The sequence below is a fragment of the Pteropus medius genome, unplaced genomic scaffold (assembly GCF_902729225.1).
Source record: "Pteropus medius unplaced genomic scaffold, Ma_sr-lr_union100, whole genome shotgun sequence".
NCBI lineage: Eukaryota > Metazoa > Chordata > Mammalia > Chiroptera > Pteropodidae > Pteropus > Pteropus medius.
This window is the reverse complement of record NW_024351730.1, coordinates 33,743,498-33,763,130: the sequence shown is the minus strand read 5'-3', so window position 1 is coordinate 33,763,130 and position 19,633 is coordinate 33,743,498. Positions and strand designations below refer to the sequence as shown.

At 36.2% G+C, this 19,633-nt stretch overlaps 1 protein-coding gene across 1 annotated transcript in view; it reads right to left on the bottom strand.

The window, feature by feature from the left end:
* Positions 1-3,803: 3,803 nt before the first annotated feature.
* The window catches only part of LOC120588313 (probable E3 ubiquitin-protein ligase HERC6), an 81,154-nt gene continuing 65,324 nt past the window's right edge, over positions 3,804-19,633 (bottom strand). The window contains exons 18-23 of the mRNA XM_039845702.1: positions 9,927-10,093; positions 7,527-7,593; positions 6,587-6,657; positions 5,027-5,210; positions 4,843-4,945; positions 3,804-4,084 (exon numbers count right to left, since the gene is read on the bottom strand). Coding sequence (XP_039701636.1) covers positions 3,879-4,084; positions 4,843-4,945; positions 5,027-5,210; positions 6,587-6,657; positions 7,527-7,593; positions 9,927-10,093 — 798 coding nt within the window. The 3' untranslated portion in view covers positions 3,804-3,878. The remainder of the gene's footprint in view (positions 4,085-4,842; positions 4,946-5,026; positions 5,211-6,586; positions 6,658-7,526; positions 7,594-9,926; positions 10,094-19,633) is intronic.

The window sequence follows — 19,633 nt, the reverse complement described above, 5'->3', positions numbered from 1 at the left end:
AACTAAGCGATACTAACTACTGGCAGCATAAGGAGCTGTGCAGACCAATTTCCCAGTGGAACAACCTAATGTGAAAATTATAAACAAAACAACCATGTAGTCTCTGGAAATTGTTCTATGGGCATAAAGCCAAATGTGAAACATAAGATCTAAAACTTGATAAGTACAGCAGTTTGTGACATTTGAACCCGCGTCTTTCTGCCTCAGCTTGGTGACAGGCCACTCCAAGAAAGTGCAGCCAAGAACATGGGGCTCCCTCTTCTCCAAGCTTCTTCTACTTGAGGGTTATGGTGTCTTCCCAGGAGGTGCAGGCCACCAGCAGAGTCAGGGAAATAATGTAATTATAAAAGTGTAAATGCATATTTTATCGTAGCTGATCTGCAGAACAACTGTATAAAACTATGTATAGTAATTGGGGTCTATATAATATTGCCATTAACAGCACAAAGGAAGTAGATGGGAGCAAATTCATTAGAGTAAAGAAATGACACTAGATGGTTAACCTGAATTCACAGGAAAAGGAGAATCAGAAAATGTACATAAGGTTAATATAACCATGCTACAAATGTATACTTGTTCTTTCTTCTCTCAGTTTAAGAAACATTATAGAAAGTAGTAATTATAACAAAGTATTGTTGGGTTCGTAATATGTAAATGAAATATGGGTGGCAATTGCGTAAAAGGGGAAGGTATAGAACTACCTAGAAGTAATGTTTCTGTTATTTCACTGGCACTCAGCAGATCTGCAGTTTTAAAAATTTCTCAGGCCCTCATATACTATTGGTGAGAATATAAAATGCAGCGTCTTTGGGCAACAGTTGGTAGTTCCTCAAAAAGTTAAACACAGAGGTACAATATGACCCATCAGTTCCACACCTAGATATGTACTTAAGGGAAACTGTAAACATATCCACACGAAAACTTGTGCACAAATATTCACAGCTGCATCATAACAGCCAAAAAGTGGAAAACAAGACAAATGTCCATCAAGTGATAAATGGATAAAATGTGGTACAAATATAAGAAACATTATTTGGCAAAAAATAGGAGTGAAGTACTGCTACATGCTATAACAGATGAATCTTAAAAACATTATGCAAAATGAAAGAAGCCAGTTATTTAAGAAATCATTGATTTCATTTACACGAAATGTGCATAATAGGCAAATCTACAGAAACACAGTAGATTAGTGGTTGCACAGGGCTGGCGGGGGAAGGGGAAATGTGGAGTTGGCTAAAGGGTATAAGATTTTGAGGAGATGAAAATATTCTGAAATTGTGGCAATGGTAGCACAGTTCTGTGAATATACTAAATCTATTGAGTTGCACACTTTACATCGCTGAATTACATGCTGTGAATTATGTCATAAGCTGTTCCCCACTTCCCCGCCTCAAAAAACAGTATCTGTTCAGTGAAAGGCTCAATGGTCCCAAATCACCTGCTGGAGGTCAAATGCTGGTTAGAGGTATGGCCAGAAATGGAAAGTAGATCTTAAGCCTTCTAAATTTTGTCCACCGTGATGTGCTACTTCTGGTAAGCTTCTCAGATAGAACACCCTTTCTTGAAAAATTCTCCCAAGTTTTCTAGTGATTCTCTCCCAAGTTCCTCACTAGCCAATCGTCCTGGCTTCCAAAAGTTAATGCAGACTCTTCATCACTAGCTTCCCATTACAGAGCTCACACACATTGCCACGCACACATTGACCTAACCACCTCTGTTCACTGCACTAAAATCCTACTTTGAGAAATACTTATTCACTAATTGGGACTCTTCCCAACTCCTCCTTAGTGATTAGCTAGGACAGGGGATCTCTTAATTCTTTACAGCCTCTAATCTTCCTTAGTTTCTTTATCTGCCATCACTGACAGGAATCCTCTTCAATCATTTCTTGAATAAGATCTTTCCTACCAGCTGAGAATTTCCCACTCTGAGGGAGCAAAAAAGACTTGTCATGACCTACTCTCCCTCTTCCCTTTCTTCCAATCCTGCAGAGTGGGCTTTTAAGGAAGCCCCTCTGAACCAGACTCTGGGACGATACCTACTTCCAGATCTGGTAGGGGTTTTAAGTGAGGTAGAAAATATGAAATTACTTAGTATAGCCAAGAACCATAGTGGATACTCACTAGTGTGTAGTAATGGGGAGAAAGGCTGGTCTCCTTTTCGAGTTTTGTCCCTCTTTAAAGTGCTCCATTTGAAAGTGATAGCTATCTTATACATAAGCCACTAGGTGGCACTTTTGGCTAACTCATGACACCACTGGCAACTAAGCAGAGGACTGCACTAATGAAACACTGAGCTAAGTAGGCATATTCTGCAATCATTAATTATAAAATTATCATGGCATCTACTAGATAGCCATAACAGCTGAAGTGAATCCCAAGAAGCAAGTGGAAATAACAAGAGGGAGAGATGGAATTGAACAGAGAAGGAGAAGCGATACACGTGAAATAAGATCATTCCAGGTGAAGGAAAAAAAAAAAACGTGCAAAAACACAGGAGACTGTGGCCCATTCAGGAAAGTTACAAATGACTAGAATGATGTATGCTATGTATGCAGGGCAATGGTGGAAGATGGGGCTGGAGCTTAGGGCACATCAGGAAGGATTTGGGAGCTGTAATAAGAGTGCTAACAAAACTGGAATTTCCGAACTTCAAATAGTTTAATTTGTGGAGCTCTTAAACACTATGGATGGCTCTTCTTCCCAGAAAAAAAACAAAAACCCACATTCAAAATTACAGGAGTTTTGTATGTGATGGACTCTTGCAGTGGCTATTTGCTGTCCAGTACAGTAGCTGCCAGTCACACGTAGTGATTGAGCACTTGAAACGTGGCTAGTGTGACTGAATTTCAAAATTTAATTTTAATATCCACGTACTGAACAGTACAGCTTTAGGTTTTTTCTCACTACTGCCAACGAACCTTATCTATAGCAGGGGTTTCGCCTTATTGCACAGTGCTTATATGGGAGAATTCCAGCCTCACAGAACGTTCTATTGGACAGTGTTGGTCTAGATACAAAACCAGTTGAGAGGCGATTGCAGTGCTGGGACAGATGATGAGAGCGTGAACTACAGCACTGACAGTGGGGTCAGAGATATTTAGAACTAGAATTGTCAGGGTGTGACTGATTATTTAATGTGGTGGGTAAAAAAGAGGGAGGAAGGGAAGATGATTGCAGGCTTCTGCCTGGGATATTGGTGGTACCACTCCAAATTGGGATACAGGAAAAATGCTCATTTTTCTTCTTGAACATGTTGAGATTAAGGAGCCATGGGGTATGCAGGTTGAGACACAGACTACATAGGAAAATGGCTGTGGTGTTGGAATGTATCATCAGTTCCTGTAGGTCAAAGAGATCTGAGTACCATCAGCATGGAAATAATGGAGTTGATATGGAGTACGTGGAGAGAGAAAACAGGACTGCACTAGCAGCATTTTAGGTCAGGGAAGTATAAGAAAAACATGCAAAGGAGATGGGAAAGAAGCCAAGAAAAAGTCACAGTCTAGCAGTTCATGACAGTTTTGAGGAAAAAGTAGTCAACAGTTTCAAATGCAATCGATATGATTTAAGATAGAAATGGGCAAGTTTCCATTGAAATGTGCATCTGTGACTTTTATTAGCAGCTTGAGTGGGAGAAGCACCACGTAAGCCCTGGACAAACCCCCAGAAGTTAATGAGAGAAAAATAAACTTATTTAATGCACTGTGTTTTTGAGATGCCTTTTTTAACAGCCTACTCTCTAACTAATAGATCTTACATGCAAAAACAGTGATTCTAAACATAATGAATAATTAGCAAGACTTTCATGTTACTAAATTTTTGAGTTAATTTTATTTTTGAAAATATTTCCAAAAAGGGGTAGAATGTCAGGTAGGGTCAGCCAAATCCTCTGTTGTTGTTGATGGCTACCTGAAGCGCTTCTTCCACTCTCTCCATTGTAGAATATTTAGGGAGGTAGAGGACACTAAAACATGTCTGTGCTCTTATGGGATCTTTCTCATTCAAGTTTTCAGGACAGCAAAATGTTATTTTCATGTTCTTTAAACCTTTTACTTGAATTCTGTCAGTTCCTGTAAGAAACACTAAAAAGAAGAATAAAATTGATCTGTTTCACAGATGACCAAAATTTATATAGAGAAAATATTTTTATTCAAAAACACTTATTGAGGGCCCATGTGTAGCATCCTACATTAGACTGCATTGGGGCCCATACTGGGACTAAGTCTGACACACAGTCACTGTCCTTGAGCAGCTTACAGCCTAGCTGGAAATATGAGAGAGATTCTTGCACAGAAAGAGACAAACACAAGAGAAAAATAAAAGGGTGTGAGACAGCCAAACAATTTGTGATAGAATTAAGTGTCTTCTGAGTATAAATGCTGTGGTTCAGAGCAGGGAGAGAGAATCAGGCTGAGATGACCAGAGAGACTTCCAAGAATTTGGAATTAAGCTGGATCTTTAAGGACGAAAAGATTTAGAGAGGCAACAAGGAGGTAAGAGAAGGTTCAAGGCAGGGCAAGGAGCTTCAGAGAAAGCCTGGAGGTGGGAGCGTGTAAGAAAACTTAGGACCTAGATAATTGAATGATGACACAACTACAGAAAAAAAGGATGAAGGAAGACAAATTTTAAAGTACTAGGGCTCAAATCACAAGAAAAAAGACCTATATCAACATTTACTTTTTGATGTTGAGACAACCTGGCATAGGGAGCATTCAATTGCACTGGGAGTGGCTCTTAAACTAAGTATGATTTGTTGCAAATGGTGCCTATGACAAACAAGATTTTCTTATCCCACAAAAAAGACACATGATTATAGATCTACTCCTGATGTAATACTTACCAAGGAATTTCTTCTTTTCCTCCAAAGTCAATTTGTGTAAAGCTTTCCAAAACATCACTATGGTGGGGTGTGAATTGTCATATCCTTGTTCGTAATGAGCATTCTAAAAAAAAAAAAAAAGGCAAAAAAAGGATTCAGGAAATAGAAAATTTTAAATTCGAACTACTGGGCCTTTATGATGTACCTTTTCAAATGTTTCCCAGTCATAATCTGTATTTCCAATAATCACATCTTTCAGTTCTTCAGGATAGAAAAATTCAATAATCTCTTTGTCACATACTTTGTAAAATCCTCTTTGAAATTCTTCATAAACTGCCTTTATAGAGATGTTGAAGATGTAATCGACATACTTAGAAACATAGTCTGTCCTTTAATGAAACAAAAAATGATTTCAGCTTACTGCAATACCCTGAACAAAATGGAGGGGAGGGAAGAGGATAAAAATAACTAGAATACCTAACAATCAAGTGCTTACCATGTATCATGGGCTATTATAGCTATTTTTCATAATTATTTTCATAAAACTCTGAGGCAGATTCTTATGACATTTCAGTGAAGAGGTAACTGAGACAGTGAAATTACATGATTGTTCAGGATCACAAAGTTAAGAGAATTTACAAGTTAAAACTGAAAAAGTTTGGAAAAATAAAACCTGACCTGCTAACAGTCATGTCTAGGAAATAGGCTTGAGTGATGGAAGAAATTTTATTTTACACTTTTCTATATTGTCTGGATTTGCAAAAGTAATTAATATTATTTGTAATTAACACAAATAAAGAAGGTATTTATACGTCTAGCTATGATAGAGTAGCTTGAAGCAAATGCTCCCAGTAAGAACCAGAAAAGGGAAGATAATATACAAAAACACATCTAGCTCCAGGCCTCTGGACTAAGAGAGGAAGGAGCCTCACTGAGGTGAACCCAGCATTTTGCTTGCAGTTTTTTTTCCTTTGTGTGCATTTACCAATTCTTTCAGGGAAAGGGGCCAGGCAAAAAGTAGTTAGGCAGAGAACCTTATATCCATGAATAATACTATGGATAAACTCGGGTATATTTATAAATATACTGAAGAGCTAGAATTGTTTCTTGACTTGTACTCTTATCTGTGTACTCTTTGATACAAATTTTTTAAAATAAAGATTCAAAAAATAAAAATATTTGGCTTAGGCCAGAATACTCACTAGGTAGATATCCCTTTGTGACTGACCAACTATCCAGGGAACGTTCTATAATCCTAAATTCTGTGCCTTTAAATGGCATCCCATAAGGTGTTAGGAAGTCAAGATGTCACAGCAATATCTAATAAAATTAACAAATACTGAGTGTCTGCTATGGACCAGGCACCAGTGTATTCATGGTACTGGGTATACAAATGGTGAGTAAGACAGATCAAGTCCCTGCCATCATGCAGCTCATCACAATGGGGGAACACTGATAAGCAATTAAGCAAATAAATCCTAAAGGCAGGTAATGTATTATATAAAAAGAAAAAATAAAACAGGGTAAGGGGATTGAGAGGTGACGGTATAATTCTAGACAGGAGGAAAAGAGAAAGGCTCTCTGAGAAAGCCACTTCTTTCCCTACCAGAATATAAACTCCTGTCTACACGCAACACACATCAACTCTCTACCTTATTAAAAAATGATTGAGAATGAAAAATTCTTATAACTGCAAGAAATTTTAGAGCCCAGTGAAATAAAAAGTGTATAAACAAAACAAATATTTCATTTTTTTTGTACTTACTTGTTAGTCTGGTCCACAATTATGCAACTTCCATTAGGAATTAAGTCTACACTATTTTTATCCCAATGTACCTGTAACCACAAATGAACTCAGGTAGTCTCTCTCCAAAATAATTCTGAACAGTCTATCATCAACAAATACACTTTGAAGTATACCAATTTTCCTCAGGCATATAGAAATGTACATTTTTGTCTAAAAACTAGCAAGGAATATACAAATAAAAATTACCACCTTATGCAGATTGAATTTTTTTAAAACTTGAATTATCTATTTTAATTGATCATACACTGAAAAAAATTAATTAGATAATTGCCATATCTCAGTATTTACTTTATACAGTATAGACCTAGTATGGTAGATTTGCAAAACTGGCCATAAATTCCTCCCATGCTGGAATTCATGTCTCTTTGCAATGTGACTCTGCAACAACTCCCATCAAGAAGGACAGTCTGTTTCTTTAGCCCTTGAATCTAGATGTGACTTTGTGAAGTACTTTGGCCAATGGACCTCAGATAAGTGAAACATGAAAAGAAGCTTATATGTTGGAACTTGCCATCTCTGTACCCTGAGACCATCCTGTGAAGAAGCCTCAGCTAGCTTACTGGAAGAAAACAAAGATAAGCTGTTCCAGCTGATACCCCATAAACCAACCAGCCTGCCAAGTTTGTGGGCGAGGCCATTGTAGACCATTCAGCCAAGTTAACCCAGTCCAGAAACCCACAGAATTGTTTGTTGTTTTAAGCTACTAAGTTTAGGTGTTGTCTATCACACAGTAAAATCTAACTGATACACCCAGCCCATGAAAAATGAGGGGAAAAATACTTTTGCATTAGCTTAATTCAGAAGTTCATTTTTTAATAGAGTGACATGTTTAGATTAAGTATTTAAAGGCTGAATCAGTTTAAACCTGATCTGTAACCTGATTTTAATTGTTACTCACATTAAAGTGGATACAAAATTCTTCTTCAAAGTCATCACTTTCATCATCCAGAAGTGTTTGCAAACTCCTAAAAACAAATAATTTGATTTTTTAAAAGTCAGTAATCATGCTCACTAGATATATCATCTAAAATAAATGTCAAGTGCATAACTATTCTGCAGGTGGAAGGTCAAAGTACAATTCACAGTACCCATTCCTCTGTGTGATAACAGCCTAAATAGAGCCAGACCTCAACTGTAAGTGTGAGGTTTAGAAGTTTATTTACAATTTTGCAGGTTCCCCACCCGATTCCCAGCTCTCTTCCTACCACCCTAACTTCCTTTACCCAGGGATTGCAGGTTTCTATTTAGAAAGCAATTGGTAACATATTTACAGACACTAAAACTCATTCAAATTGGCTTTACCTTTATTTGAGCTTTGGAACTTTATTTACAGAATAAATAATAGAAATTACAGATCTTTTAAATATCAAGTATCACTTAGGAAATCTGAGGAGTGGTTAGGTGAAAGAGCCTCTGTATCTACGGTCCCAATATCATCAAGCTTAAGACAGACCTGAACTCTGACTACCTTAATTGTGTCAAAGCATCTATGAGAACACAGGTTATATCAAAATGGACAGCAGCCAGTCTTTTTTTGTATTTCCAGCCTCTGTTGTCTTACGGTACTTTGTAAACACATTTAAAGTAATGTTTCATATTATATTATTTGCTCCTTCACTCATCTAACCAATATTTATTAAGAACCTAATATAGCAGGCATAAGGAATATAAAGTTGAGACTAAGACGTTCCTTTCCTGTCAATAAACCCTGAGAATAATAGGTTAAGATATGCTGATGAAAGTCTTATCTATAGTACTGTGGGATGTGTGTAGCCAGAAAGTGTAAATAGTACAGATATAACTTGCAAGAGCTTGGTTAACTCTGTCCAAAGGGATGCATGTCATTGGGGAAGTCCTCCCTCTGGGAGAAGGTGAAAACCAAGTTGTTTCTTTTCCCTACTGGTTTTTTTACTATGGTATTGTGATAAAGCAGACCACATTTTATTCATTGTGGTTTTTTTGGGGGGGAGAGGAGGAGGGAGAGTAATGGGAAATCAACTGACAAAACTGGATGCATAATATTTGGTTCATAACACTCTCATTACATGTCCATGTATGACTTATTTATGGGTTTTTATGAAGAACACCCATGAACCTGTCTCCCAAAACAAGAACTAAAACACTACTAATATCTTATACTTACCGAAGAGGATACCTCCCTCCATCCCATTTTTCTACCAACCCCAAAATGGTGTCTTTGCTCTTTCATTAAGGTATCTCTTGATGAACAGAAAACTTCTTTAATCTTATTGTAGTCAAATTTACCAATCTTTCTAATGTTGGTACTTTTTATGTCTTAAGAAATCCCAAAGGTGAGAAAGATTTGTCCACATTTTTACATATCCATCATTTTTACATTTAAGTATTTTAGCTACGTCAAGTTGATTTTTGTACACGACAAGGTATCTGCTCTCATTTTTCCCCATATGCATTAACTGAACAGTACTTCTGTTCCCACTGATCTAACATGCTACCTCTAACCAAGTTCCACATGTGCATGAGTCACTTTCTGAGTTCCCTCTTCTGTCCCCACTGGAAAACTTGCACCAATACCATACTGTCCTAATTAATGCAGCTTTCTAATAATTCTTGATATCTGATGGGCCACATTGTTCTCTGAAAAAGGAGTTACCAATTTGCACATCCACTAATAATACCTGAAATTAAGAGTGAACCTTTTCCCAAACTCTTGCTAACTTTATATAGCATCAGTATTTCTAACCACTGTCAATTTAAAGTACAAATGAGCCTCTCATTTTAATCTACATTCCATGATCACTAGTAAGATTTTCTTTTTATTTATGTCGGTTTCCTTATTTGTACACTTCGTAAATTTTTCTTTTAAGTGTATAGGAACACTTTAATCTGCAGGGAATGTAGCCCTTTCTATTGTATGTTACCAATATTTTTTGTGAGGTAGTGGCTTGTCTTTTAACTTAAACTTAAGTTTTCACTTTAAAGGTGATAATATGAAATAACATTTGAAATAAAGGTCACTTGAGATTTCACACCAAGGGTAACCTATGCTGTGCCCAGGTTTGTTTCTATTTGAATAAAATTAAAGATTAATGGAAGCACTGAGGACTAATTATATAAAAAATACTTTTCCTAATTTTAGAAAGTTAAATTATTAATCCAACAATTCTTGCCAAAGTTAAAATTGGTTTAAAGTACCCAGAATGCTAGTGTTGAACACAGAAATATTACGGGGGTGGGGGGCGGGGAAGGGTTGTACGCTTAAATATTTATCTAAATATATGTTAGGTAGTGTTCTAAAAAAGTGACTAGGTTTACTTACTTTCCCAAAACAGGACTGAGTTCTTTCAAATCTTCTAATGATGGTGTTTGGTCTAAAAGTTTCTTAAACAGAGCCAGTGGGAAAGGGATGTTGGCAACATTGCAGTTAAACAGGGAAAGTCCACATAGAACCCCAAAGAAGAAATATCTCTTCTTCTCAAATTTAGGCTAAAAAGAGAAAAAAAAATCTTAACATGAATTTTTCCAGTACAATGACATATTTATATTAGGTAAATCTTTTTTTTCCCCTTTCACAAAATCAAATCTCATATTAAAACCAAAACACTTGAGGTAAGACTGTTTAGGGTGAAAAGGGGGAAGGGATTAAAAAGTACAAACTGGTAGTTACAAAATAGTCATGAGATGTAAAGTACAGCATAAGAAATGTAGTCAATAATACCGTACTAACTACATACGGTGTCAAATGGGTACTAAATTTATTAGGGTGTCAGAAGTTATAGAAATGTCTAATCACTATGATGTATACTTAAAACTAATAAAATACTGTATGTCTACAGTAATAGAAAAATAAAAGGTTATTAAAATAAGAAAAAATATTTATATTCAATCACTAAGTCACCGTAAATCCCTGCCAGTTCTGGTTACTAAAACATTAACAGAATGGGGGCTGAGGGAATAGTAGAGATATTTAGGGGGAAAAAGACTTCACCAAGTAGTAATTAAGTCCTAGAGATCTAATGCACAGTAGTAAATATAGACAACAATATAGGATTGTAATCACCAAATATGATGAGACTAGATCTTAATTATTTTAACCACTAAAAAAATAATTATGTGACATGATAGAGGTGCTAATTACTGCTACAGTGGCAACAATATTAAAATATATAAATGCATTAAATCAATATATTGTACACCTTAAATTTATACAATGTTGTATGTCATTAATTTCAATAAAAAAATAAATGAAAGAATTAACAGGAATAGAAACACATTAGGCTCAGTAATCCTTATAGACTAAAGTTTTCACAATTTCCTTTCAAAGCCTTTGTCTTCAAGTTCATCAGGAAAAATAGAACTGTAACAAAAAATGAGTGCCTGAGAAATAAAGGGTTCGTTTTTATCTATACAGTCTGTAAGTAGTCAAAAATATATACTGCTTATAAGTTCTCCAGTGTGGACATGACAACCCAAGGAAAATGGATCCCATTTTAGAGAAAATAATCACCTTTTTAAAATTAAAATTTATCTCCACATTATAACAATAATTCTACTCCTAATATAAAACAGTCTAGACAACCTAATTTTCTATGGTATGTGACATACCCTTTCTGTCAGGAAATATCAGAAGCAAAGACAAGAAGACTTACCCTGGCAGGAAACCACATGTAGGAAGCCTCTTCAGGATACATGAACATCCCATATTCTGGTCGGATCATCTCTTCAAACAAGCAGTGGAAAAACTCTGCCTTGACTCCTCCAAAGTCATGTCCAATTTCTCCAATAAATGAAACCTAAGCAAATAATGCATCACTTCCAGCCTATGTATTGCTATGCATTAAGTCTCATTTAATAATAAGAGCTAATACTATCATAGGCCCAAGTACTTGGTAGGTGCTGTGGTAAACAATTTACTCATATTATCATATTTAATCTCCCATTAATTCTGTGAGGGTGAGGAGGCTATAAGAATTTAAATAACCTTCCCAAGGTTACACAATGGCTAAAATGGTGCAGCCTAGATTTAATCTTATGTCTGTGAAACCTCAGAGCCTCAAGTCTTTACCACTAAACTGACCTCAACTGGCATCATTATTAGTTAAAAGGTATGTTAAGTATAATGAAAATAAACATTAAGAAATATTAGAATTTTTAAAAAACCAAAAAAACCAGAGCACGCATAAAATATTTATTGGCTTGGCTGTTTACTCCTTGAGGAGGCAGCACCAATCCCTCTCCAGGATGATTCTATCATAATTCATCCTTGCTCCTGCAATTACTTGCTCCATTCTTGCCTTTTCTCCTGGAATCCTTCACTTCAGTTTACAAATATGGTAAGATCTCCCTAATGCTTAAAAGGAAAACAAGACAAACAAAACGCTCAATACCATTGTCTCCAAAACAGACAATACTGGCTCCTCTTACCCTAAGGATGCCAGATTTCAGAGAATACTGTTACCTACTTCCAAACCCAGTCTCTACTTCTCTACTTAAATGCTTCTCTCCAAGAGGACCAAGAACCTGGAATCTCCAAATCCAAGGACTTTTTCTCATGTCTCATCTCCTTGATTTTACTAACTCATTTTACACTTCTGACCACCTTCTCTTTCTTAACACTCTTTTCTCCCTTGCTTTCTCTTATGGAGCACTGTTTACGTTTTTCTCTTCTTTTTCCTGCTGCTTTAATACCAGAAATTCCTTTCTGCTCTTTCTTTGGATGCTCATTTTTCCCTTTAAACTTCATTTATCACTTGCAGGCATTTAACCTTCATATCCATCTATCTTCTGTCCTGATTAATACGCACTCATTTCCAAAAGGCCTGTTCAACATTTCCAGCTGGATGTGCCATCAGTACTCCCAACAAGCTCCTTTTTACTGGTTTATTTGGATGAATGCCTCTTCCATTTACAGAGATGCAAATTTCAAACCTCAGTGAATTATTTATAAGCTTCATAAGACCAGGAGTTAAAACTGCCCCACCTTATGAGCAAGTTCCCTAGTCTCACAAAGCTTCAGTTTTCCCACAAGATTGTAAAAAAGAATGCGATAACATGTGAAATGCCTCAATAGTTTAGAAAATAGTAACTGCTCATTGTTACCTAAATTTTAAAAATGGATGAATGAAATATAAAAGTGGAACTAAAATAGCTGAGTAGACTGACTGACTGACACAGGTTAGAATCATGTGAGTTCATTAGATTTTTTAAATGATTTGTGTGTTAGACACATGGAAATGCCAACTCTTAACTGCAAACCCCATTGCAACATACTTTTAAAATAGGATTCTGAGCTTTAGTCAAGTCTATCTTTCTTTAATCAGAGTAGGATAGGTGATAAACTAGGGTCTCCCATCAAAAAAAACACTCTAATAAATATTATCAGGCAAACTTTATTTGGAAAGTCTACGACTGATGGTTAGACCCAAATCCTGGCTCTGATATTCATCAGTTGTCTTACCCTTGGATAAGTCACCTAAAGGTTCTGTATCTCAGTTTCCCCATCTGTAAAATGAGGAAAAAAATATAACCTTTCACACACTGTTGGTGAAAGGGTTACACAAGCAACAGTTCCTGGCACAAGGAAAACATTCGCTATGTCTACCAGTCATTACTATTTTTCTGTGTCAAATATATACTATTAAGATAAGCTACATAGTTACTATGCCAAAGGTCATTTATAAATGTTCAGAACATGATATCTAATTACACCCTCAAAAAACTATGTAGTCAATAAAGAGAACGTTTTCTCTTCCACAGAGTGATACGGGTTCCTGCATGAAAGCAGAAACAAACCCTCAATTCCTCTGTGTCAACCCCATCTCACTGAAACTTTTGAAAGGTGGTGACTAGACCTCTTATGATTAGTACTGGACTTTCCACTTGACTAGGCTGGGGAAGGACAACCATTTGCCAGCTGCTCCAGAGCCCCGGCTATACTGACAAAGTGCCTGCAGCTATCACCTGAAACTCACAGGTAACTGGGGAATTCTAAAATAGGCCACCTCCATGGCAAAAGAAGATAATTTCCCACCTGTAAGACCTGTTTTTACTTTATGTCTTCCTTCTCTTGGCAGCAAAATTATTGAGAATTATACTTTACCATTAATTCCTTCCTCAAATCTTCATTCTCAAACTGATGTAGCTGACTCAAAACATCCTCAATCAAGTGACTTCTTCTCACTGTTAGGTTAAAGGTGGGCAGCCAAGTTAAACTGGACCCTCCATGTTCCACAATTCCGGCCAACTGCATACAAGCTCTAAATTTTTTCTCCTAGGAGAACAGAAATGTTTCAATTCATTTCATCATTCACTCTAATAGAAATTTATAATGTGGAATAAACTGGTTCAGTTTATTGTGAGTACATATCACAAACATTTATAAAAAGAGCCTTATGTATGCCACTGGAGATAAGGTATATATTCAGTATTCACCCTCAGTGAGCAAAAGAAACATGAAACCTAAGAAATGAAAAGCTTTGGGAGCCCACCTGGGTGAGCAGGAAAGTGACCCACAGCAGGCTCTATTGGACCACTTTATACTGTAAACACAAATATTAATACTTCAGTTACCAAAGCTCATGATCATCAATAGGCTAAAGAGACATTGATAAACACCAAAGCAGTACGCTGAAACATAATCTCGTTAGGAAGCGAAGTTCAGAAGTTTAGAAAGGAAGAAGACAGAAGGAAAAATTCAGGTATGAGACCTCTCTAAAGATACTCTATTCTAGAAGGAAAACCGAGACGAGATTTTAGGTGACAGATAATCTAAGAATATGAGAGAGAAAGAGACAGACAAACACAAAGAGACTATGGAAACCAAATGGCAATTTGGGATAATTAAAGTCTGTGGTTCTTAGCAAAACAAAGAGCAATCAAATACCAGTTCTATAAAATTACTACTGAACACTTGGTTTAAAGTCAGGAGAAAATAGTTACAAGAAATGAAGCAAAATAAATTACATAAGTTCTTCCTTTCATTTTTCTTTATTAAATATTTTGTTAATGGTCATACTGAGAACTCATAAATCAATTTTCTATTTTGTTTTATTATGGTAATTACATAATGTGAAAGTATATTTTTATGACATTTGAATATTATTCATACATATACATATACAGATGCATATATGAGAGTAAAAGTGGTAAGAGCTAACACTTTTAACCACTGAGATTATGCAGAGCACTGTTCTAAGTGCTTTACCTATATTAACAAATTTAATCCTTACAAAAGGGTGATGAAGTGCATTTCCCAAGGCATTTTCAACTGTCCAATTTTAAGTTTAAAAGCACTTTGCTGAATATGCTGACAAAACCAATTCAACTGATGACTGTTCATTGAAAAGTGGATACTTTTTACACACCTTTATTATGGCACCATTACAGGGTACAGCCATTTATTTGGGTCTGAATTTGAAGAATTCTGTCACCTCTCTTCTCACTGCTATGCTTTTTTCATAAGATTGGACCTCCTTAAATATTGGTATAATTCCAATCAAGCTCAAGTCTGCTTGCTATGCCTCTTTGAGTGCCACTCAGAAAGCTACAGGTACCAACCTCAATGTAAAAGCCCTACAACTAGGCCAGCTGCTCAAATTCTAGCCTTTCTTACCGAGGCTCTAATATGCCTCAAGGCCAAGCCAACCCAAATTAAGACAGTCTTTCATGCATGTCTTCTTCATTAGAGTATAAGCTCCTTGAAAGCTATGACCACTGGTTTCACCAGTGGGTGGGGCTCCCTTACCACCTCCAAAATATCGTACACTTAAGAAGGCATTTGTCATTTGATTTATTAATGAAGACAAAGAAATAGGCATACTTACTTGTATTTTTAAAAGCGAGTCTGCATACAGTAGTTTAATTTTTGACAGAATATTAAAGATAAATGGAAAATGACTGAATATGACAGGATACTGGATGTCTACTGAAGTGTCCTAAAAATGGAAATGAGAACAATTCTGATAAAGGACAGAGATATTTTACACCTTACCTCATAGCCTTAAATCTCTGATGATTTAAGTTCTCACTACTTAATGGCAAAACCAATTCAAATTGCTGGTCAGTAATACCTGAATGCATAAAATTCTAAGAAAATGTTTAACTGTTCCAATTAAAGGTATACAGACCTAGTCGGTGCTCATTTAATTTAGCAATTAATTATAAACTCTGGATACTTTTCCAAAGAGTCTGTTCTGCTGCAACCTGCATTTCTGAAACGTAAATTAGTTCAAATGCATTTGGTGAACAGGAGAATGAAATAATGTGGGTAGACAGTTAGCTCATATATAATTTTTACCAGGCAAAGGTTGATATGCTAGTAGTAGAATTATAATCTTCAGAGAAAAGGAAAAAAACCTCAGGTCAGCTGCTGAACTGGCAGCAAGAGCCCCTTACCTGTATTTTAAGAACATGAAAAAGAGAAGTACTTACGTACAGGTTACCCTGCTTGAAGTGCAGGCCCCCTATACTGCTGGCCTGTGATGAGTCACCCTGCCTTCTATGCCCACCTTAAGCAGAGCTCAACTTCCATCTATGTTATCTCAAAACCACCAGTCCTCTAATTAGACTGTGGATAGATATCTACCATTCTGTTTTATGCATTTTTCATATTCGCATGGCACTCTCCTCCAAAGTTGCTTGTCTGGTAGATCGAAGCTATATGCCCAGGTAGCAACCACTTTTCTGTTAGTGCTCTGGCTATAAAATTGCATAGGTTTTGAGGGGTATGTCTTGCTTTTCCCATAATCCATTTCTGTTAGGCAACTTTGCAGAGCACAAGGATTTTTGGAAACATGTAGAAAGTTACAGCATAAATGCTATATTAACTCACTGATGGTCAAATTCCCCCCTCAAACACACCATACTTACTGAGTTCATTTTCCAAGAGGACCTTCTATATGCGTCTCCATAAAAATCAAGCCAGTGCGTGAGTTCGTTTACTTTGAAAATATTTTCAGGTGCTTGACATTTAGTCTGGTTTACCTTTAATAAAATATAACCTATGATAAAGTTTTATATAAAGACAATTTTGCTTAATGTTGACTAGATTATCAGAATAAATAGTAAATCATAATGACCAAAATAAAGTTCTACCCAATTCCTCCACTGCCAAAGCCCAAATTTTCAGAAACATAAATACCTAAGATTTAATAATATAAATTGATAATTATGATGATAAACTTTTAGTTTCTTTTAATTCACAGAAGTTTTAAAGAACTTTAAGTCCAAAGAAAAATACAGTGTAATATAAATCCAAGTACTATGGGGCTCAGTACTTGATATGTTCTTCAGATCTTAACAATACACCATTTACATATGTTCCCTCTGACAAGGCATTTATAGAACATTGTCTCCTAAAACGTGGGGAAATTTTCCAGCCTTCCATCCCCTGAGGTGACCAGGATTATTATGATATACACATGAGCACCCTGGCCCAGCTAACAGTCAGTGAAGACACTGAAAATGACATGAGCAACCATCAGTATCTTACGTGGATAGTCACAGTCCTGGCTTCGATGACTAAGTCTCAGGAGGTCTTCTAAAAGTCCCTTTTTGGCTGTGCAAGCTAAGATCATTCACCTGGAGTATTCTTACTTACTCTGGCCCACACCCCAAATTACGTAGGCCTTCCAGTACCACCTCCCGAAGCATGAGGAGGCTGTTTCACTCCTGTGACTGTAGTCCTCTAGACCCTGGTGATCTCAGTCTTACACTGTCTATAGCCTCATGATTGCACAGAAAATGCAAAATCTACCAGTAGATATGTGAGAATTTAGCAAATTCACTAGCTATAAAATCAACATTCAAAAATCAATGCATTCCTATAAACCAGCAGATAATATAATCTTTAAGATCTCATTTACAAAAACCTAAACATATCAAATATTCTGAAATCAATTTGGCTAAACATATCCAAGACTTTCATAATAAAATAACAAAACTTTATTGAAGGAATTTGAAGAAGATCTAATAAGTGGAAGAAATAGACACCATGAAGATTCACAGTAGTCAAGATGTCAATTCTTCTCAAAGTGAAATACAGATTCAATGAAACTCCAATAAATTCCCAGTAAGATATTCTTTGGTGTGTGTAACCTGAGAAGCCAATTCTAAAATGTGTATGGAAGAGCCAAGTGCCAAAAATAACCAAGATAAACTTTAAGAACAAGGTAGGGGTACTTCATTGCCTATCAGTAGGGAAAGGGCAGAATTTTAGTAAGTGGTGCTCAGCAATTGTTTTCATATGGGAAATAATAAAAATAAATTTAAAATAAATTTCCAATTGGAGTAAACACCAAATTGTGAAAGCTAAGATCAATACTCCCTTTGGACCAGGGGAAGAGTGGTCTCTCTGCTCTAGGTCCATGACTTAAAAAATCCTTGCTCTGGCCTTTCTCCTGCCAACTAACCTCCCACAAGGGAAATAAAGGGTCTGCATGGCCAAAGGGACCTGTCTATGTGCAGACCACACTTCCTTTTCTAAACTGAGCTCCAGATACCCAGGACCTAGAAGTCCCTGATCAAATGGCTCCAAGCCAGCTTCCAGGACCTGCACAGGTCTCCTCCTCTGCTTGGTCTCTGGAGAGTGAATTGTGTCACAGGTGAGCCACCCCTAGACTCCAGGGCTGGCTAAGGAGTGGCTGTTGTAGAATGTGCAGATAGAACACAAACATATGGGCTGAGGTATCCATCTACGGACCTGTGACACCCCTGGTCCTGGTGTAGTACAAAACCAAAATGTGAAAAGAAGACAGAGGATCTGGAAGGCCTCTGAGCCTCCAGCTTGTAATGCAGAACTCTATAAGGAGTTTGAGATTTCTAAATTCAAGCCTGGCCTTCTCTGTCATTAGGAAGGTTTATTTGTCAAGGTGGAAAGATAGAGTATATTTATTCAGCAGTTTGTTAGCTAGATTTCCAATGTTTTAAATATTGGATATATGGTATATTGGCCTTTGTACTCTTCCTTTGGTCATCTCTATTAGAAAATTATCTGGGGCAGCGTTCGGGGCCAAATCAGGCCCTCTGCATGTTTTTCTAACATTTTATTGGAACACCGCCACACCCATTCATTTTCATATTGCCAAGCGCTGCTTTCATGCTAGTATTGCACAGTGCAATAGTTGCAGTTGCCACAGAAACCTAATGTCTCACAAAGCCTAAAATATTTACTATCTGGTCCTTTCCGAAAAGAAACTATGTTGATCCTTGATGTAGATAATAATTTAAAACTTGAAAGAGAAAAAGGTTTAACACAAAACACAAAGAATAAAATGATTTAAAAAAATGGACAAATTTATCTACATTAAAATTAAGACTTTTTACCATAAAGTAAAAAGACAAGCTACAAACTAGGATATAATTTACATATTATTGACAAAGAACTAGTTTCCAAAATAAAGAGAACTCCTATAATCAATAAGAAAAAGTCAAGCAAATCATTTAAATTGAACAAAAGTCAAGGACAGATCCTTTACAGAAGAACAAATATTGTTATTATAAACACAAAAATATACTCTAATGCATTACAACCAGGGACATACAATTAAATACAGCCATAAGTATTAATCTGAATGAATCTATAAAACAAATTTGTATAAGAAACATGTATTGTTCATATAAATTTCAAAAACTGCAAAATTAACATAGTATCTAGAGATACGCATAGTCATAAAACAATAAAAAAGAGTAAGGGAACGATTAACCCAAAATCCAGGACCATGGCTACCTCCAGGAGGAGAAGAGGGGTGCAATCTGAGAGAAATATACAAGCATTTCTAAGGTACTGGAAATGCTTTCTTTTTCAACATGGGCTGTAGTTAACTGATGTCTGTTTTACTAATTTTCTTCAAACCATTCATAGACTATATACACTCTTTTACATGTAAGACAATTCACAAAAAAAAAAAAAATTTTTAAATAATAATATAAACTTCATGTTTCATTAAGAGTTTGCTTAAGATTCAGGTCAGTTGAAAACAAGAGAATTTTTATTACAAAATAAGAATATATGGACTTCTAAAAGAACCC